Source organism: Monodon monoceros, unplaced genomic scaffold (genome assembly GCF_005190385.1).
Source record: "Monodon monoceros isolate NGI ecotype Baffin Bay Population unplaced genomic scaffold, NGI_Narwhal_1 Super_Scaffold_9, whole genome shotgun sequence".
NCBI lineage: Eukaryota > Metazoa > Chordata > Mammalia > Artiodactyla > Monodontidae > Monodon > Monodon monoceros.
This window is the reverse complement of record NW_021703786.1, coordinates 18,958,931-18,980,804: the sequence shown is the minus strand read 5'-3', so window position 1 is coordinate 18,980,804 and position 21,874 is coordinate 18,958,931. Positions and strand designations below refer to the sequence as shown.

The 21,874-nt window shown below is 42.6% G+C and overlaps 1 protein-coding gene across 2 annotated transcripts in view; it reads right to left on the bottom strand.

Annotated features, from left to right (window-relative positions):
* The window catches only part of DHX8 (DEAH-box helicase 8), a 27,866-nt gene extending 6,045 nt beyond the window's left edge, over positions 1–21,821 (bottom strand). Inside the window, exons 1-19 of one of the 2 annotated variants that reach the window (XM_029212526.1) lie at positions 21,592–21,678; positions 18,787–18,846; positions 17,151–17,236; positions 16,555–16,627; positions 16,055–16,140; positions 15,283–15,392; positions 14,554–14,895; positions 14,030–14,174; positions 13,733–13,936; positions 12,954–13,041; positions 11,051–11,148; positions 9,942–10,089; positions 8,718–8,899; positions 7,345–7,539; positions 6,853–7,038; positions 6,517–6,727; positions 5,791–5,972; positions 3,492–3,632; positions 487–642 (exon numbers count right to left, since the gene is read on the bottom strand). In XM_029212526.1, the coding sequence (XP_029068359.1) occupies positions 487–642; positions 3,492–3,632; positions 5,791–5,972; positions 6,517–6,727; positions 6,853–7,038; positions 7,345–7,539; positions 8,718–8,899; positions 9,942–10,089; positions 11,051–11,148; positions 12,954–13,041; positions 13,733–13,936; positions 14,030–14,174; positions 14,554–14,895; positions 15,283–15,392; positions 16,055–16,140; positions 16,555–16,588 (2,508 nt within the window). In that variant the 5' untranslated portion in view covers positions 16,589–16,627; positions 17,151–17,236; positions 18,787–18,846; positions 21,592–21,678. Of the gene's footprint in view, positions 1–486; positions 643–3,491; positions 3,633–5,790; positions 5,973–6,516; positions 6,728–6,852; positions 7,039–7,344; positions 7,540–8,717; positions 8,900–9,941; positions 10,090–11,050; positions 11,149–12,953; positions 13,042–13,732; positions 13,937–14,029; positions 14,175–14,553; positions 14,896–15,282; positions 15,393–16,054; positions 16,141–16,554; positions 16,628–17,150; positions 17,237–18,786; positions 18,847–21,591 lie in introns of both variants that reach the window. The other variant, XM_029212524.1, reaches the window with a different exon arrangement.
* Positions 21,822–21,874: the final 53 nt, after the last annotated feature.

Genomic DNA, 21,874 nt, shown 5'->3' with positions numbered 1-21,874 from the left:
GAAGGTCCTCACAGGGGACTGAGAGAGGAAGAGCAATGATTCAGAGTGAAAACCAAGTCCCCAGGGGGCCAGGCTGAAATCTGTACTAACAGTTCCCCTTTTTGGACTGGGGGTTTTGCTTCTGTTCTAAAAGAACAGAATTGGATCTGAAAGTTAAAGGGTTGAGGGAAGTGAGTTTGTCCACAGTTTGGCACTGATTCGATTTTTCCTAATATCCTGTTTGAAAATGCTCCCAACTACAACCTTTTATAACCAAATACCCTGCTGGTTACGATGGCAAGAAAAAAATGTCACAGCACACATGCCAATTTAGCCCCAGCCCCGCAGCAGAGAGGCTGTTATCACAGCCGTTTGCATTCCACTCAGAGGGACTGGTTCCATGAGGTTACTGAAGTATAACAAGGTTCATAAAACTGAGGTTCATTTACTAAGGCCATGGGACTGGGCTGTTCTACCAAAGCACTCTAACAAGACAGTGGCTTCCACCTTGAGTGAGAGCACCGTGCTTGCTAAGTTGGTTCTCTGGATTTCCGGCACGTTGGTGGTCAGCATTTCATCTCGGTAGGCACGTTCTGTGTACAGCCTGTAACACTTTCCTGGGCCTGTTCTCCCAGCTCTGCCAGCGCGTTGCTTTGCCTGAGCCTAGAGGAGTGGGCATATAAAAATAACATATCTGTTAAACATTGCTTAACAGCTTTACCCAGGCAATCTGTTAAAAGAGGGGCACTCAGCAACAGGCAAAACCTAAAATGGGGTTTACTTCACTTCCTTTAGGGTCATTTCCAAGACTACCTACCAACGTTCTTACCATCCCCTCTCCAACACTCAGCATTTCAGGAAAGTTTGTTCAAGTGAGGCCAAACACAAGCAAGTGAATAGAAGAAATATGGTAAAGATCACAGAAATATACCTTCAAAATAGTGTGGCAGGGGCTTCCTTGGTGGCACAGTGGTTAAGAATCCACCTGCCAATGCAGGGGACATGGGTTCGATCCCTGGTCTGGGAAGATCCCACATGCTGCGGAGCAACTAAGCCCGAGCGCCACAACTACTGAGTCCACGCGCCTAGAGCCTGTGCTCTGCAACAAGAGAAGCCACCGCAATGAGAAGCACGCGCACCACAACGAAGAGTAGCCCCCACTCGCTGCAAGTAGAGAAAGCCCACGTGCAGCAATGAAGACCCAACACAGGCAAAAAATTAAAAATAAAATAAAATAAAAATATTTTAAAAAAACACAAAATAGTGTGGCACATCATAAATGAGAAAGCATAAAACAAAATGACAAAACCCACCCTCCACAGTGATGACCAAATGTAAGTGAACTGAAAAAATATAATGTTAATCACACCAGTGAATGAGTCTGCAGCTGTTTTAAAAATTCGGTTTGAGATGCTCAATGACAGGAGGAAATGTTCACTCACAGAGGTGAAAAAGCAAGTTGCCAAACAATGTAATACTAATTTTATTTATTTTTTAATCTTAATGCAAATATACAAACTACCAGAAGTAAAAACGTAGGAAAAAAATACCTTAAAATGTTAACTGTGGCTAATTCTAATGGTAGGCTTGTAGATGAGTTCCATTTTCTTTATCAAATAACCAACAATGAACATATATCACCTTAATAATCAGGAAAATTAAATACTTAATTAAAAACCGCATACTTACTACACTACTAGAATTGCAACCTGAAACAAACATGAAAAAAGATGGGCAAGAAAAACATCAAAATGATGACAGTGATTGGTGGTAGTAGGACTATGGGTAACTTCCAAAATAATGTAATATTATTTCTGAACTTATGGGAGAAGGGCGCTAATTTTTGAAATTAAAAAAAAAAAATGTCAGCCCTAGTTGCTAGGAAACAGTGAATAGCAATCTGAAGAGGGCTGTTTTCTGACAAAACCATCTGTCTTATAAATAGTATCAGGATTTAGAAATTCCTCTGCCAGCTCCAAACCAAAGGACGGATTATGAAAGGTCACTACCCACTCAAAGGCAGGCAGCAATCACACACCGTGGCAGATTCCACAGCATTCTACAGGTGTCTCTCCAAATCAGGGAGAGCAGATAATAATAAATAATTTCTCCATCACTGCGAGTTGCACGTATCACCCCCAGAAGAACTGTACAGAGTACACATGCTGGGGCCAGGCTGCCCTGGTTTAAATCCTGGCTCCACCAGCTGTGTAACAGGCAAGTCACATAACCCCACTGGTTGTCAGTCTCATTTGTGAAATGAGGATAATAATAACATCTACAACAAAGGATCAACTGAGAATATAATGAGTTCATGTATGTGAAAGTAGCTGGGACAGTGCCTGGCACTTAGGAAGTACCCTGCAAGTCTTAGCTATTATTACTAAAGTTTCAAAATGAAAACAGCCTTATGGTATTATAAATTATGAAAGTAATACATACCTCTTACAGAATATTAAGACAATACATATAATATATATAAAATAGATAACTAATAAGAACCTGCTGTATAGCACAGGGAACTCTTCTTCACTTTGCTGTACAGCAGAAACTAACACAACATTGTAAAACAACTATACCCCTATAAAAAAAATTTTTAAAAAAAAGACAATATATAAAAGTACAGGGAAGAAAATGTGCTTTACCCATCAGCACAGTAACCAGCAGCACCACCAAGAAATAACCCTGCTAACATTTCACCAACATGCTTTCAGTTGCAGGCACGTTTACATACACTGTGCACAAGCACACACATTTTTAAACAAAAATTGGATTATACTACTCATGCTATTTTGTAGCTCACTTTTTTCAAACGATATACCAGAGTTATATGCTTATGCCATTAAATATAGATACACACCACCATGTTAATGTCACATAACATTCTATGGAATGAATTTACCATATTTTATTAAACTACTTCCCTTTTGGAGCTCATTTAGAATTTTTCCAGGTTCCCTCCAATATAAACAATGCTTCAGTGAACATCCTTTTCCATTACCTTTGGATATGTGTTCAATCATTTCTAACTTTCAGATATACTTCTAGAAGCAGAACTGTTAGGTTAAAGAAATGAACTTTTACATTTCGGATACACTGTGGCCAAACTGCCTTCAAAAGGGAAGCCCCAGGCTATTCATTTTTAAATATAATTTAGGTAGGAAATTATTCCATAATTACCAAAGAAACATATTATCATCTCATGAATTATTACTATCTCAGATATCTGTGGCTAAGTGCAATACTTTAAAATATATGTTCTTACCACTTATATTAGATCATCTAGGGTGCTAGGATTCAATATCTTTTTTTTTTTAAGTTCCAGTTTTATGGGGCTTTTTAATGTTGACACACAATTCTGGAGATTAAAAACGAACAACACAAAATCTCCCTTATCTCAAGAAAGCAGCCAGCATCTTAAAACAATAAAATTCAAAATACAAAACCATAAAAAATTTCAGAAAAGCCCTAACCAGGATTTTTAGAAAAGCTGCCAGTAGAAGCTGCCATACCTGAGAAATAGGAGTTACCACGAGCTGGTCGATCCCGGTCTTAGAATTGTAAACTTTCTGCTTCACGAATCCAGGGTCCACCACATAGTAAATGCCGTCAATAGTCAGTGACGTCTCCGCAATGTTGGTGGCAATCACGACCTGCACGCAAGAAGGACACAGCTGGATTGAGCTGCCCAGGCTCAGCCCAGAGGTGTGAGAGGAGACTTCTGAACTCAGACACCTTCCCAAAGGGATTGTGTGGCTCTCCCTCTCTCTAGATGATTAGAGAGCACTTAACCTCAGTTTGGCCTCAAATGGGCAGAAGGGGAGGTGCCTTCATCTTAAGGGTTAGGTTGGGGAGGGAGTGGTACCTGAGAGAAGTGGAGTAGGAAAAAGCAGTGGCCAATCAAAGCCAATTTCATTTGGTGCAAATGGTTACATATCTCATTTTCTAGATCCAATGTTGATTACTACAATTTTAATTTTCTAGCACGCTGGGAAGGCAGAGATTTCCTGGCATCACATGTGCCAGTGCAAAATGAGATTCTTCTTCCCCCACGGGGACATCTGGACTACAAAATGGGCTGTTTGTGTATGTGGAACAAGAGGGAGATTTTTTTTCTGATCATGAAATGAACTATAAGGCGGCAGAGGAATTGCACAGTTTGCGTGTATGCAGCAGTATATGTGATCTAGAAGATTATTGGTCTCAGCTTGGCACTGCCACTGTTCTTCCACCCAGAGGTTCAGATAATAAAACACAAATGCTCAGAAAAATCATTGTTAGGAGGCACCAAAACATCTCACCCCATGCCAGCATCTTACCGGCCCTGAAACGCTTCTACCTGCCAGAGAGCTGCAGAAGCCCTCCCGGAGAGAAGTGTCATCACCAGGAACAGAACAGAGGAGGAATCACTGTCTTCCCACCAAACCTGCTCCTCCTCGTTTCCCTCCTCAGCACCATCTTCCATCCAGCTGCCCAAGCCAGAAACTGGTAGTCATTCCTGACTTCTCCCCTCTGCCCTTCCCTAAACCTCCAGGCATCCACTATGTCTTCACCGTTCTAACTCTTTAATGTTATTCAAATCCTTCTATCTTCCAGATGGTTACTAGATTCATTGTGGTGGTCATTTCATAATATATGCAAATGTCAAATCACTTTGTAGTGCCCCTGAAACATAATGTTGTACATGAACTACATTTCAATTAAAAAAGAAAATCCATCTGTCTTCCATTCGTAGGTATATACTCAAGAGAAATGAAAACACATGTCCACACAAAAACTTGTAAACAAATGTTCATACCAGCATTATTCATAATAGCTAAAATGTGGAAACAATCCAAATGTCCATCAACTGATGAATGAATAAACAAAATGTGGTACACTCTGTTCTAAGCAAGGACCACATATTATGTGATTCCATTTATATGAAATGATGAAATGTCCAGAATAGGCGAATCCAGAGACAGAAAGTGGATTAGTGGTTCCCAGGAGCTGAGCAGAGGGGTGGATGGGGGATGATTGCTAAAGCGTGCAGGGTTTCTTTGAGAGGTGATGAAATTGTTCTAAAAATTAACAGTAGTGATAAATGGTGATTGTTTAATGATTAATAATGGTAATTAATGGCTGCATAATTCTGTGAATATACTAAAAAAATTCTGTGACCATACTAAAGTGTACTGAATTGTATGCTTTAAAGGGACAATTGTATGGTATGTAAATTATACCTCAGTGAAACGATTATTTTAAAATCCATCTGTCCCCTTTCCCACTGCCTCAATACACACACTCACAGTCAATTCCAGCTGCTGGAACTACACAGCTCCCTGAAATGGCCACACTCTCTCACCCCTCGGCTATCACAGCCTGTTCTGTCTACTCAGAATGCATGTTCTCCTGCCCTTCTCGTCTAGATGAACATCCACGTGTTCTTCAGGACTAGCTTAGATCCTCACTTCCTGTAAGAACACTGGGTTGGGTGCTCCCCCACTGGGCATCCAGCACACCAGCAGCACGTTCACACTATATGTTAAAGGCCTGTCTACCGGTGGATGTCCCACAGCAGATAGAAGCCTGTCCTCAGACTGCAGCCCTGGTGTCTACCCCAAAGCCTGGTAGATGCTCAAAAAAATATCTGTCGAATGAAGGAAAAGAGAGGAAGAAGAGCAGGATCACATACAAGACCCCCATTCCTTAACAAACTGGTTGGACCACTTTCTAAGACATAATAAACAAGACTCACATACACCTTAAGCAATCCCCGTTAGGGCCAGCTGTATGCAGCACGTGGTCTCAGAGCACAAGAGCCTGTGTTACCTTTCTGCTGCCAGGTGGAGCTGGGTCGAAGATTCGGGTCTGCATCTCACTGGGAAGAGCAGAGTACACTGGAAGGATAATCAGCTCTGGAACATCGGGCCCCAGGGATTTCATTCTTTCATACAGGATCTCACAAGCAGTATCGATCTCTTCCTGACCAGTCAGGAAGACCAGGATATCACCTAAGAGGGGAACAGAAGCATTGACTTTCTGTGTGTGTGCCCTATACAAAGGCCACAGTGACATTCACCAAACTCCAAACGATGGAAAACACACTCATATTCTGACCTCTAACAAATCAAGAGGTTTTCATCTATCCATGTTTATTCATTTGTTTGTTTTTGGTTTTTTAAATTTTTTAAAATTTGTGTCTATATTTAAATAGATGCATTTAAACCCTACACACCATTATTTATATTTTCATCACCACCATTTCAAACAGGCAAGCCTGAGACTTACAGACAGACCAATATTTAAAAGGCATTTTTTTAAACGTCTAAACTACAGATGGTTTTTTCGGTTTTTTGGTTTGTTTTGGCCGTATCACAAGGCTTCCAGGATCTGAGTTCCCCAGCTAAGGATTGAACCCGGGCCCCCGGCAGTGGAAGCGTGGAGTCCTAACCACTGGACTGCCAGGGAAGTCCCTAAAAGGCATTTTTTAAAAGATGAGCAAAAATACCTACATTAGGACTTGGTCTAAGAGGAAAAAATGCTCTTTCCCCCTACCTGGTGGCTCTGTTAAATGGATCTGCATGACAGTGATCAAGCTGGCATCCAGATAATCGGTTTCAGGTTCCTTTGTATACAATATTTCTACTGGGTATGTTCGACCTGGGATGGTGAAGATGGGAGCCTCATAGAAGTACTGAGAAAACTTCACCGCATCCAAGGTGGCTGAGGTGACAATCAGCTTCATGTCCTGCCGTTTCTGAACCGTCTAAAGGGAAATGCAATGTAGCTGATGAAAAAGGACTGCCCAAAGAGGCACAGGTACTCAAATCCAATTCCCAGAATTCAGTTCCCAACAGGTAGAATAAGGGTCACCAAAGAGCACCTAGTTACCTTTTTCAACAATCCAAAGAGCACATCAGTGTGAATTGTTCTCTCATGTGCCTCGTCCAACATGATGATTGCATACTGAGTGAGGTCGGGGTCAATCAGGCACTCTCGGAGCAACATCCCATCCGTCATGTACTTGATAACTGTTTCGGGGCTGGTGCAGTCCTCAAATCGAATGGTGTAGCCCACCTAAAGCAGAACAGAAGCTGAAAACCTTAAGACACAAACCTCTCCTTTTTGCAATCTCCAGGCAAGATTTTAGCCCAGGCAATTACCCATAATCTTAACAGACAGAATTTGACCAAGATGTACAATGATTTCCTCAAAGTAAAATCTGCCTTGGACTTGATCCTGAACAGATCAGTGACGACCATGAGAACCCTCTCTCTCAGGAGAAACCTGAAAAAAGGTAGAATTGCTCCCATTTTAGAGACAGAGATCTGGGCCTTTACACTTTCTTCAGGCATTTTCAGAACAGCTTCGCCAACCACTTACCTCTTGGCCTAAGCAACAACCAAACTCCTCTGACACTCTTTTGGCCACTGACATGGCCGCAACTCTTCTGGGCTGGGTACACCCAATCTTGCCCCTGGAAGTGTAGCCCGCCTCTGCCAGGTACTGGGTGATCTGCGTTGTCTTCCCAGACCCTGTCTCTCCGATGACAATCAGAATCTGATTGTCATGGACAGCCTGAAGACAGCCAAACATAAACACGGTCATTAAAACCTGCCGCACATTACTCTGGAGTAAAGCAAGTGATTATGCTCTAACACTAAAGGAGAAGGAGGGGAAACAGTAGTATACACACGGAAGATGACAATCAGAGCTTAAATTATTTTTAATGATGCATAGAAACAAATGCTAACAGTGATTTTCTATGAGCAATGCTCTTTCTTATTTTAATCGCATGTATGACAAATTAAAAACTTAAAACTTTATGAGAATTCTCTTTTTAACTGACTCAAAATTTTTTTAATTTATTGGTTTCCTTAAGTTCATAAAAACACAAAGATGATGCTAAAAGCATACCTATCCAGATAGACCTAATATTTTATATACGTACATGTATTTTTTTAAGTGTTACACAAACATGGTTAAAGAATTCAGTAGTAAATAAAAAAGTTAAATACAATGTTCCTTTCTACTGCCATTCCCAAATCTATAAAGTCACTTTACCCCCTAAAGTCACCTGATTTCTACACTGTTTATAACAGCAAAGGACATCCATCAACCTATACATGTCTATTAACACAGGACTAGTTAAATAAGCCAGAGCACATCCACATAACAAAGCACCTTAAAAAAAAAGGGAACAATGCTGAGCTATATCACTAAGGGGAAAAAGCTAAATACAGAGCAGTACATATAATATGCTGTCATTTAGAAACACATACAGCTCATATAAAACATATAATATCTGTTTTCATATATATTTGTACTTCATTGTATATGTATAAGATGTCATTGAAAGGATTCCCTGGAAACTAGTAAGCTCAGTTGCCTCAGGAAGGTTTAGTGGTCTTAAATCAGATCTCCAGAAAATGGAAATAAGTATCTGAAGCAAAGATTTGCCTCAATGTCAAGTCAAGCATCCCCATTATTCTTACTGTCCAGAGCTATTTGTCTGTGCAACACAATACTCTGTCCACTTGCTCTAAGGATCCCTAGTTCAAACAGATTTATTTCCTCATAGGAAAAAAAAAATGTGTAGACTAATATATACATATTTTTTAAGTACTTGGAAATGTTTTTTTCCTATCACCTTCGGAAAAGCCACTTCAAATGTGCTAATTTCAATTAAAACATGTCATCCTCTTTTTAGAAAACACCCTGACTTCCCCACTAACACATCATAAAGGGCTTCTCACCTGGACCAGCTGCTCCTTCAGTTTGTAGATGGGCAGGCTCTCTCTCTGTTCAATGATTGACATCTGGGTCTTTTTTCCATAAGAAGCTTTGTTGCCCCCAAAGGCATGCTTCTTCCACTCGGGAATGTCATTGGGCATCATCCCAATACCCCTCATGTTGGCAGCAATCTGCCTGCCTTCCGCTGCAAAGGAAAACAGGCGACTTAGTATCATCCTCATGCTACCTCACTGCCCTCTCCCCCCACACTCAACAAATCACATTTCTCCAGTACATCCCTCCTCTCTGCTATCTCTGTCTTGAAGCCACCATCTCTCTCCTCTGAACTATTATAAAAGCCTCCTAATTCACCGCATGTGTCTACTCTTGCCCCACCCAATCCATTTTGTAGGGCGCCCTCAATAATCCTTTGGAAATGCAACTCTGATCTTGCCACTTCCCTGCGTAGAACTTTGCACCATTTCCCCGTGAACTTTAGGACTGAGCCCTAACTCCTAATGCCATCTCCAAATTCCTGGCAGCCACAACTCACCCCCCACCTCTCTGCCCATCATTCTCTCTATTCCAGCTACACAGGTCTTCTTTCCCACATCACAGCCTCAGCACAGGCTATTCCTCAGCCTGGAACATACTCCCCAATCCCCATGCCAGCCCCTTTGACAGACTAAGTCCTATTTATCCTTCGGGTCTCCACCTTCCCAGGGAAATGACCCACCATAGCCAACTATACTACCTGTACTTCTTATCTATGTAGCACTCATCGTGATTTGGTCAGTAATTTGGTAGTATTTGGTTAATATCCATTTTCCCCACTAAAATGTGAGCCTCAGAGAGCAGGGATCATGTCTGCTTCCTTCACAGTTGTATACCCAGGCACCTAACACAACAGTAAGTATTTGTTATGACTGTATCCAGCAGTCAGTTAATATTTACTACACAAAGATTTATATGAAAAGAGAAGTTTCAAAGCTGTATTATCTTTGGAATAAAAATTTTTAAGTTACTCAGAAGAAAACAGCCAGTCTAATGATTTGACCACGGTTACGAAAACATTTAAAAAACAAAACAAACCAAAAACGTGCTCTAACTGAAGGGAAAAACTAAATCACCAAAGCCAAGGCTAAATCTTTAGTTATGTACTGGCAGTGCCTTCTCCCTGTGTATGTGAAAGTTCAGATTTTTTTTTTTTTTTTTGGAAAGTCCACAGTCCCCTCCCAGAGTCCTACCATCAGGCAGAGGATCAACCCAATGTTTGTTGAGTCCCATGGGAATAGAATCCATCTCTGCTTCCCGCTGGGCCTGCTTGAGTTCCCGCCTTTCTTTGGCGAGGGCACTCTGCATCATTGCTGCTTGGGAGAGGGAACCATCCGGGTTCTAGTGCAACAGAGGACAAAGCAACACCAGAATGGGATCTCAGCATGCATTAAATATCCAGGAAATAAAATTCAGATGTTAAGCCACTCAAATCTAAAAAGAGGCCCACCCAGAAGAAAGTTCATATTAACACACCAGACTGCATGAAAGAAATGGATAAACTGTACTATATTCAGAGAAAATGAACAAGGACAATGATAAATCACTGAAGAAATTAGGGATTTGGGGCTTGAAGATGGGAACCCCAAGAGAATGGACATGTAAGAAACAGATAAGAATTATTCTGTATGGTCCTGAGAACTAAAATTGAGACCAATGAGATGCCTCAATAAAACATATTCAGGTCTACCTAAAGAAGAACTATTGATCAGATCCATCTGGGGATGGAATGGGTCTCCTCAAGGGCTGGTGAATTCACCAACATTGTCAAGCAGACATGAGAAGACCACGTGGGAGGAACACTGAAGGAGGATACATGGGCGGATTACAAGCATCAGCTGGGCTGGGAGATCTTTAAGATACCCTTTTCCAAACCTAATATTTTATCATAATTATTCAGTGAATTCTTCTCCTCACACTGCACATCACAAGCTTTCTACTGGGGGGCCCAATTGCTCAAGTGAACCCTTCAAAATTGCCCTTGAATCTGCAAGGTAATGACTCAAGCCCTAAAGCCTGGGCAAAGGCAGTGATGGTAGATCCAGCACTCATATTTACCTCTGCTTCCTCCCAAAACACACTAAAATGAGAGTATAAGAATTTAAAAGGCAAAAACAACAAAGCCAAGTCAATCTTCCTCTAAAACAAAAATATTCTGGACCCCGACCAACAGTCACTACTACCTCCCGTAGCCTGAATTCTGCTTACTCAGATCTAGTAACCTGCTCTGAAAAACTGAATTGCCGCTTTAGGAAAAGAAGTTCACTTGACACATCCAGGTTAGAGTCTCAGTGTTTCTCACCTTAACAATTTTGATAGGGCTCATGTCCATGCTTTGCTTGGTGTGCCCTCTCAGGAATGGAGGCTCTTCCTCAACCAGTTCAATCTCAAGGTCCTCATCTAAAAGTCCCCCAAAAGAAGAATTAGCCAAAGAAAAAGAGAGAAATGACTGATCGTTTTCACCAAAACAATACATTTCCACAAGCATCAGCAATCTTTATCAAAGATAGCTCCCAAGGTCAAAACTGTAATGCAGGTGTCTGTTTCCCCCTCCACCAGCCATTTCTAGGGCATTTGTGCCCCAGCCCAAGAACTGATCAGAGCTTTCTTCAAAAGAAGTTAAGCCTGTGGAAAAACGCTGTCTGACACTCTAAATGGCACTAAGGCATTTGCCATCCAACTTCATATGGAATAACTCCTAACCCACAATAGATTAGGGAAAAAAATTTTAGTTGGACAAATGGACAATACCAAATGCTGACAGGGATGTGGAGCAACAGAAACTCACTTACACTTGTGGTAGAAGTGTAAATTGGTACAAAAACTTTAGAAAACAATGTGGACTCCCTGGTAAAGTTGAATACACACATTTCCTACCACCCAGAAATTCTCCTCCTACATGTTTAGGAAAAAGAGACGGTCTTGCATATGTGAATTAAGAGACAAACACAAGAACTTCATAATAGAACTATTCATAAAGGTAAACAAAAAAACCGAGAAGACAGCCTATATGCCCATCAAAAAGTAAAATGAGTAAATAATGCTAAATTTATATACAGAAAAAGTCGACAGCAATGAAAACGAGTGAAAAATAACTATAAAAATCAACATAGAGGGACTTCCCTGGTGGCACAGTGGTTAAGAATCCACCAGCCAATGCAGGGGACACAGGTTCAAGCCCTGGTCCAGGAAGATCCCACATGCCACGGAGCAACTAAGCCTGTGTGCCACAACTACTGAGCCTGCGCTCTAGAACCCGTGAGTCACAACTACTGAGCCCGCATGCCACAACTACTGAAGCCCACGCGCCTAGAGCCCATGCTCCCCAACAAGAGAAGCCACCGCAATGAGAAGCCTGCACACTGCAACGAAGAGTAGCCCCCACTTGCCACAACTAGAGAAAGCCCGCGCGCAGCAACAAAGACCCAACACAGCCAAAAATAAATAAATTAATTTAAAAAAATCAACATAGATAAATATGGAAAGAATGATGGTGACTCAAAAAAAAAAAAAAGTTCAAAAACAGACAAACTGAACAATACAATGTTTAGGGATAGATATACAGTAGATAGTAAAACGCTAAAGGAAAATAGGATATAATTAACGCAAAATTTAGAATGGTGGTTGCCCAAAGGAGGAAGGAGGAAGATCTAATCAGAGAGTGGCATGTATGGGTTTCAAAGGTATTGGTAGGTAAAGTTCTACTTAACTGGGTGGTAGGTACACAGATGATCATTTGTTATTGTTATATAAACTATATAACTATATACACAGATGTTCAGTTATTGTTATATGAACTATATACACTTTATTAAGGAATTTATTTCACCATTTTAAAAAATTGCCTATGGGCTAAGTCAAAAATTATTCCAGGGCAACTCAGAGGTAATCTAGGCGGATCCAGGGTTTACAGAACAATTACAAAAAATGTGAGATCAAATTCACTCCACAAAATACAATTATGACTTTTTATATCCTAAAAACTGATTATAAGCAACAAGTGTAATATATACATATTTATCAGAAAAATGAAGCTTTTTGCTCCCATCGTAAGGAGACCCTTTTCCTTTGAGAGATGAGTGGTGAGACCCAAGGAACAAATGAGTTTAAGCACTGGGTTAAACTACAAATAAACCCTATCCACGGCTCAACTTGCCAACTGTCCTCCCAACCCATCATCCTGCTCCATCTAAGTGGCTGGTTACCTTCTTCATCATCCACTTTAGGGAGAATGCCAGTCTCTTCATCAAAGTCTGGAAACTCCTCTTTGGAAAGGACATTGGCAGCAATCATCTAGCCAAAGGATAAAAGGAAGCATTTGTCACCTGCTAGATCAAAACTCTTCTTTGGTAGGAGAGTTAATACAGAGATTTCATGTAGGAAACCAAGGTTTTTTCCTCTGCTGATCCAGGACTGCAGGGCCTTGAACACCGTATATCCCATCCCTAGGGGGGCACGACAACATGCCCCCAAAAGCACAGCTCAACGGTCTCATCCCCAGGGTGTTATCTGCTCCCTCCCTTGACTCCACAGCATTCTGCACACCCCTTATTATGTAATATGTAAGTCTTCCCAGTTATTTGTTTCAATCTATCTCCTCCCCTGGAGGAGAGATCCTCAAGGGAAGGAACCATGATAGGTCCTCATAGCCCTAGCATTTGCACAGTGGCCTGGCCAACAGCGTTTTTATGTTTACTGACTAATGATGAAAACAAGAATGAACATTTATATAACACATAACACAGGAAGGCACTAACCTAAGAGCTTCACTTCTACTAACTCGTTTAATCCCCACAATGTCACCACTGGCCCTGTTTTACAGATGGGGGCGTGGAGGCACAAAAAGGTAGTGTAACCTGGCTCAGGATCACAAGCTAGCAAGTGGCCTAAAGTCACCCAAGCCATCATGCTCCAGGGCCCGCACTCCTAAACACCATGCTACCTGCTGAATGACTACGTGGCCGTAAGAGCAAATGGCCCCAACCTGCTTGATCTCCCACTTCTCCGGGTCAGAAATGCGGGTAAGGCGCTTGCGCTCCAGCGAGTCGTCCTCTACTTCAGGGGCACTGACAAGGGAGAGGTGGGTGGGTCTATCCGGATTCCTCATAGAGGTCTCCTCGTTGGTCTCCCCAACAAGATTCCGTCGTCGATTTGGGTTTAGATCTTCTCCAGTCTCTTGATCCACATCCTAAGGCACAAAAACAAGGGACATAGCCTACCTGCCGTCCTCTTATGTTTCCCTGGCCATCAGTTGTGGAAACCGGCTGGATATCTCACCTACCTTCATGCTCAAGCTGGTCTTGGTCCCAGTGAAGGACAGCACTTTGACCTTGACCCTCTGGCCTTTGCTCACCACATCAGCCACATTGGCCACACGGCCTTCCCGGCGGAGCTCAGAGATGTGCACCAGGCCTTCCCACCGCTTCCTAAGGGAGAGTCACACACGTCTGGAACATGCCTAAAATACTTTTTCCCCAACCGATTTCCACCCTTGTTGGAAATGAACAAAGGGAAATGGTCTTAAACTCAAGAGGAAAGTTCCAAGAAGGTGGCCAAACAATAAAATAGGATTACCACCCTCCCAGAGAAAAAGTTGGGGGCCAGGGGGCAACAAATTCTCATCTGTCTCAACCAGCAAAAGGGCAGATCTCCCGTAGGCAGAGGAAGGAATAAATGGCTCTATGACATTTCAAATAAAAAGTCAACTTCTAACAATCTGATACAGTAATTTTTTAGAATGTGAAAATCCCGTGATAAAAGAAATTCTGTCCTTCAGTGGTGTGAAAGAAGAGTACCAGCCATTACCTTAGTCCCTCCAGCTGCACAAAGCATCCAAACTGCATGATGCTGGTAACTTTGCCGTTGTAAACGTCCCCGATGGCGGGCTCTTCTGGGGGAGGGCGGTCCACGTGCTTATCCCGCCATCTGTCCAGATTCCTCTCCCCATACTTGTCTCGGTCTTTCCGGTCTCTGGGGGGACTCTGACTTCTGCTCCTGGACCGATATCTAGACTTCCCCTTATTCCTCTCCCGGGTCCTGGAACGTGATCGAGAGCGGGACCGGTGTCTCCGCTTATGGTCTCTATTGCGGTCTCGGTCTCGCTCGCGGTCTCGCTCTCGGCTCCGCTTCTTCTTCTTTGTCTTGTCCCTAACAAATCAACAAATACCTGTCTGAAAAAGAAACCAGCCCAATTCCATCTTTGCCTTCCCAAGCACCCAGCACAGTGCCATGTACATGGCAGGTACTCACTAAATGCTGAATTGAAACAGAGTTTCAATAACTATGACATCCCTGCAGGCCAATAAAGGAGGCCACAAACATATTCATCCTCTTTCAACCTGGATTTCTATCTTCTGAACACCTCAGCATGTGCTGCATAAACATTCTCGACAGGGAGCAATGAAAATAGATGCAACAGTATGGTACGTGGCCAGTCTAGATTCTGTAAACTTGCCCAAAATTTTGCTTGGCTGGTCCAGAATTCAACTATCACCATATCCTAAACTTCCAAAGGACAAGACGCTAGGGACAAACCGGTGCTCAGCATCTCTGTGCTTCTCCTGGCCTGCTGCGCTGGGCATCAAGGCCTCCAGTTCTTTCAGGACATCCACAGCGACTTTCACATCATCCTCATCCAGCATGGTCTACAGGGGCAGAGGCAGCCAAGTTAGGAGAAGAGGGGACAAGAAAAGTCACTCAAGAATCTGTACTTCAGGTACCTCTACAAATCTAACACCCCCTACATTTCTGACCACTTATGTAAAGAAGCAGAGAGGACAGAGATTTCCAACACAATTTGAGAGAGAGGAAGAAGGTATGAGCAAAGGTTCCTGGAAATCATTTCTACACTTGGCAAATCCCCCTTGTCCTTAATACAAGCCTATGGAAGGCAATTAGATATCACTCCTCCCGTGAAAGCATGAAATGAGGATTATAAACAGAAAACAGATGTCAAAATTTTTTTCTAAAATTAGAAAAATTAAATGACATCTAAAATTAGATGTCAAAATCTAATTTCGCACATCAGGCATCTGTTCCAGAACCTTAAGTTGTTTCATACTTGTTCCAGATCCCCAATCACTGCTTTCCCAATCCCATTTCCCTAAAATATGGTTCTCTGAACCCTTTAACACTATTCTATACAACAGTATGTGCTCAGGGAGTGACCACTTTCACTTTGAAAAGTATGTTACAGTGTAGACAAACTTAAAATTAATAACTAATGAGACAAAGAAAAGGGGTGAGGAGGGGGGAAAATGCAGTTACAGCAGACACCCTCATCCTCATGCTCTCATGATAACAGTACCCGAACTGAAGGGTTGTCTGGTTGGCAAAGGACTGGAAAGAGTTCCTTCAGCTTTTCTTTTTCAGTTTTGGGTTTAACAACTGGATCTTGTTTCATTAAAGCGCATGAAGGGGTTAAAAAAAAAAAAAGATATATTTAATGCTCTTAGTGGTTAACAAAAGAACTTCAACATTAGATTTGCATCAAACTAAAAACAGAACATTTTTCTACATATTACTCACATACATTACTATAAACGTAATTCAATTTTCAAAAAAAAAAAAAACAACACTGATTACAAAACCCTTAACAACCTATCCTGGCGCGGCAGCGGGGAGTATGATTCAGCACTCATTTGATTGGTTATGTCTTATCATTTTAATTTTGTCTTAAGTCACTTGAAAATTTTACTAGAACATTTACTTGCTCAGCAGCTGCTCCAAGGGAAATAAATGCAATTTACAGGACGCTTACAATCTAAACTATTCTGGAGATGAAGCTTGGCTAGGAGCTCTGCTCACCTTTGTTTGTGGAAGGCTTCGCTGGAGGCCGCATGGTTTGTATGAGACGCAGCAAGTTACTAATAAGAGAATCCTTTGAAAAGAAACAACAAAAATTGTCAGCTCCTGGATCAGTGCTTGAAAACACTAAGAAAAGGGGTGAAAAAAAAAAAGAAAAGGGGTGTCCTTTAGAAAAGGGTAGTTATGCACCTGAATTTAGCTAACTGGGACAAATGAAGCATACAGCGTCAACCTAATATGGCACGAACCTAGTAACATAGCCTCAGAGAAAGCTATTATTTAGGACTCTTTGGGGGGAAGTAATTTAGTTCCCATCAACCATTTTATTTCCCATGGTTTAGAACTACCTCTCAAACCTAGACTCTTGCTTTTCACTTCCTGATTCACAGAACAAGAATGTAAACACCCATAAGGACTTAATAATGGAAATCCTGCCCCATTTTCCTAGAAAGGTGTCACAGGTAATTCGGTTACATTACCACTGCTTAGTGGCATGAAAACATCACACTTAATGGCTTACTTGATTGGCATGTACTATCAAAATTTAAATCCAACAGTGACATTGAAACAAAACAGGGTTCTCTACATACACATACCGTGAATTCTGCACCATTTTTGACCAGTGAAGCCTTAAAAGTATCAAAGGTGGTATTTTTCTCAGCAAGACTGATCACAAATTCAGCTGCAAATGAGAAAAGGGATTACAACAAGAAGAATGGAGACTTGAGCAAGAAATCAGTTTCAAGTATGTTAAAAATAAAACCAGGGCTTCCCTGGTGGCGCAGTGGTTGGGGGTCCGCCTGCCGATGCAGGGGACGTGGGTTCGTGCCCCGGTCCGGGAGGATCCCGCGTGCTGCGGAGTGGCTGGGCCTGTGGGCCACAGCCACTGGGCCTGCGTGTCCGGAGCCTGTGCTCCATTGCGGGAGAGGCCACAGCGGTGGGAGGCCCACGTACCGCAAAAAATAAATAAATAAACAAATAAATAAAACCAGTTGGGTTATCCAACAGTCATAAAAACCGACGACCACCATTCAGTAAGGGTAAAGAAAGAATTTAGACTACCAAGATTAGCCATGTATAGTCTAGTTAATTTTCATAAGTAAAAACAAGAAATGGCTCATCAGGCCCTTGAGTGTATTTAAGGGAGGAAGACCTCCTTGTCCCAGATCACTGTACTCTCTTCATGAAACTGCTAGATATGTACTCCACCATATAGATTCTAGAGGCAACCACGTCCAAGAGCATGAGCCCATGTGCATGTGTACATGCACACACACATGGACACACGCACAAATAGGATGCTTTCTACAATTTCTGAAAGGACACACCTGATCTATATATGAGGGCCAGGCAGCTGCTGGATGGTACAACATCAGAGTCGGTGAAAGACTCACTTGCCCCTCTCCCCCTGATTTTTCTCTACAAACCGGCCTCGTTTTGAAATTTCTAATATTAGAACTATTTATTTTTTTGGCGGTACGCAGGCGTCTCACTGTTGTGGCCTCTCCCGTTGCGGAGCACAGGCTCCGGACGCGCAGGCTCAGCGGCCATGGCTCACGAGCCCAGCTGCTCCGCGGCATGTGGGATCTTCCCGGACCGGGGCACAAACCCGTGTCCCCTGCATCGGGGACTGCACCACCAGGAAAGCCCTAGAACTATTTATTAATTACGAGACTTTCAGGAGAAAAGTGCATTATGATAGGCTGAAATAATAAGCCTCACACTGTAAGTTCCACATGAAAATTTTAATGATTTCATTTGGATTTCTTTCTTTTTTTTTTTTTTTGCCGCACCACTCCGCTTACGGGATCTTAGTTCCCCGACCAGGGATTGAACCCGTATCCTCCGCAGTGAAAGCATGGAGTCCTAACCACTGGACCGCCAGCAAATTCCCTTCATTTGGATGTTAATCCTTCAAAAATAATAATAACATGGAAGATCTGGATAGCTAACTTATAAACTAGTAACACCACACCATTTCCATGCTGAAATTTGCCTTTACCTTTTTTATGACATTAAGTGAAAGCCAGATGCCATCAGCTTTTTTTAAGTAACAAGTTAATAACAACATCCGTGGTTAAGACTTTTCAAACATCTACTACATGCCAGGCACTACGCTAAGTGTTTCACATGGGTTATCCCCATGGTTCTCACAACGACCCGCATAGGTAGGTACCATTATTGCCCCTGTTTTACAGATAAGGAGGCTGAGGGTTCGAGACAGTGACTTACCCAATAATAATTGGTGGAGCCAGGACTGGAATCCAGAAATCTGACTTCAGAGCCCAAATTCTTTAGAGAAATGTGGAGGGAGAACTAAGTCACATGGTGCTAGTCATACAATGCTCAAAAGAGCCAAGCCTAAAGCAGCCAGCAGCATATTCATGCTGCAGCCGTCATTAATGAGGATTTTGTTTTTAATTTTCAGAATTATATGAGGACATCATTAAATTAACTGAAGTATCAAAAACTGGATCAGTAATTAAAAACAAGCTCATTGTTGAAAACAGGAAAAACAATGAGACTGATTTAAATGATAATACATCAAGGTCAAAATCAAAAGAATCAAGTCAACAAATAAAACACAAAAGAAGTAAATATATACCTTTTTGTTATTAAAACCAACTCTGGCAATTTAGTTTCATCAAAACAATATTGTTTATCACACTTTTCCAATATTAGTATTTTTAATGTTACTGTTTTTGTAATTCTGTGTTTAACAGTGTGATACTGTGGTTTATAAGAAGAAATACATATTTGGTCTCCATTCCTGGCATGGAGCTACTAAAACCCTTGGACTTTCCTAAGTGCAGAGAGTAAGTTATCTTTTTTTTATGTCCCTGAGATAACCTTAGGAAAGCCCCTAGGTAACTAGGATGAGGGCTAGTTGCCAGGGAAACCAATCAGGAGATTAGAGGGCTGGAACTTTCAGCCCCAACCTGATCTCTAGGGAGTGGAGAGGGGCTGGAGATTGAGTTCAGTCATCAATGGCCAATGATTTAATCAAATGTGCCTATACGGTGAGGCCTCTATAAACACCCAAAAGGACAGGGTTTGGACAGCTTCCAGGATGGTGAACACATGGAGATTCGGGGAGAGTGGGGCACTCAGAGAGCATGGAAGCGCCTCTCTCCTTGCCACATACCTTCTGTTTAGCTGTTTCTGAGTTATATCTTTTTATAACAAACCAGTTAGGGACTTCCCTGGTGGTGCAGTGGATAGGAATCTGCCTGCCAATGCAGGGGACACGGGTTCGATCCCTGGCCCGGGAAGATCCCACATGCTGTGGAGCAACTAAACCCATGAGCCACAACTACTGAGCCTGTGCTCTGAAGCCTGCGAGCCACAACTACTGAGCCCTTGTGCCACAACTACTGAAGCCCACGCGTCTAGAGCCCATGCTCTACAACAAGAGAAGCCACCGCAGTGAGAAGCCCGCGCACCACAACCAAGAGTAGCCCCCACTCACCACAACTAGAGAAAGCCCACGCACAGCAACAAAAGACCCAACGCAGCCATAAATAAATAAAAAAATATAATAAACCAGTTAGTAAAATGTTTCTCTGAGTTCTGTGAGCCACTCTAGTAAATTAATCAAACCCAAGGAGGGGTCGGTGGAACCTCAGATCTATTGCACCTGACAACTTGGACTTGCAAGTGGCCCTCGAAGGTGGGGGCGAGGCAGTTTTGGTCTCAATAACTTTTTGTTTCCTCTAAAAGAGGCTAAGGCATTATTAGTACACTGTAGTTCAAAAGACAGAGAGAGAGAAACAATGTAAGCGCACTGACTGAGAGAATCTACCTTGTTCTCTACTGTAGTCCTAAGCCCCTAGCTCAACAAAGGTTTGCTGAATGAAGGAACATATTACCCAGAGAGATGGCAAATCGACGAGAATATCACCTCACTATTATCTAAAAGAGAAGACCGAGGAAAAATGACACAGGATAGGTACATCTTGATGGGAGGCAAGAGAAACGTGAACTAAAATATACAGGTGCTATATACTAACCCTGTGAAGAACACGGTATCATACCTATTTCACAGATGGGAAACACAGCTTCACAGAAATTACATCTTACCCAAGATCACACATCTAACTTCCCTGACCCCTCTTTGTCATGCATGTGTCCCTTCCCTTCCATCCCTCCAATTGAGGACTTCATCTTCATTTAGAAAACAGAACAGTCACATTAGAACTCTCTCCCTCATCTCCCTACCACCAGTCCCTAAATCCATCTGCATCTACAACCATATTCTGTCCTCCTTCCTGTTAAAATGGATGAAGCGTCCCTGTACCTGTCAAAAAATCCCTCCACTCATGCTCTCGACCCCATCCATCCCTCTGCTTTCATAAGGACTCCACCTGCCTGTGGCCTTAAGCTGTAGGACCCCAGTCTTTTCCATTTTCTCAGTTTGGGTTCTCCCTGTATACAGTTTGTCCCAAGACGTCTAATGTTTGACAGACACTAGACATTGGTGCTTGAGAGATAGTATAAGCATGAATGGTTAAGAGCACAGTTAAAGCCACAGACTACAAAAGACCTGGATTCCAGGCCAGGCTCGCTCACATTTGATATGTGATCTTGAGGGGTGTTACTTAATTACTTGGAACCTTGTTTTCTCAAACTATAAACAGATACTATCTCACAAAGTGGTATGAAAACCAAATAAGATAATGTAAGTAAAACACTGAGCATAATATCTGGCATGTAATGAGAACCCAATAAGTGTCTGCCATGAACACCATCATCATGTGGCTCTACGTTGCTGTTGTTAACGCTGTTTAATTGTCTGTGGCTGAAAAAAACACAAAGAGACGGCCGCTCCAGGTTTCACCGACAGCTCTGGGAAATGGTTTCTAACAGCTCAGCCCGGAGGGCTCTCAAGAGGAGGCCACTGCCGCAGATTGCCTGGGCCAAGTCTCTGACAAAGAGACAGACTCACACGGACCCACACACTCGGTCCATCAATCCCCTTTCTCCTTCCCCTTCCCTCAAGCCCAAACCCAGATGGCGCAGAGACCTCCGCGGACTCACCCAGATCCTTGTCGTTGATCCCCAAGTGATTGTCCAGCTCAGTGCAAACCTTCGACACTAAAGACAGATACTCGAGTTTGGCTAGTTCTTCCGCGGGGCCCAGCTCTGTTCCGGGTACGGCTGCCGCCGTGGCCACGACCACCGCCATGGCTACGATTTGCCCCGGGCCCCTCACTGCCAGCCTTCGGAGCTACTGTACCCGCCGGGCCCCTCACTGCCGGTCTTCCGAGTTACTCCCGCCCCGCTCCAGCTTCCTCTTCCGGGTCGGCGCACTTCGCTTTTG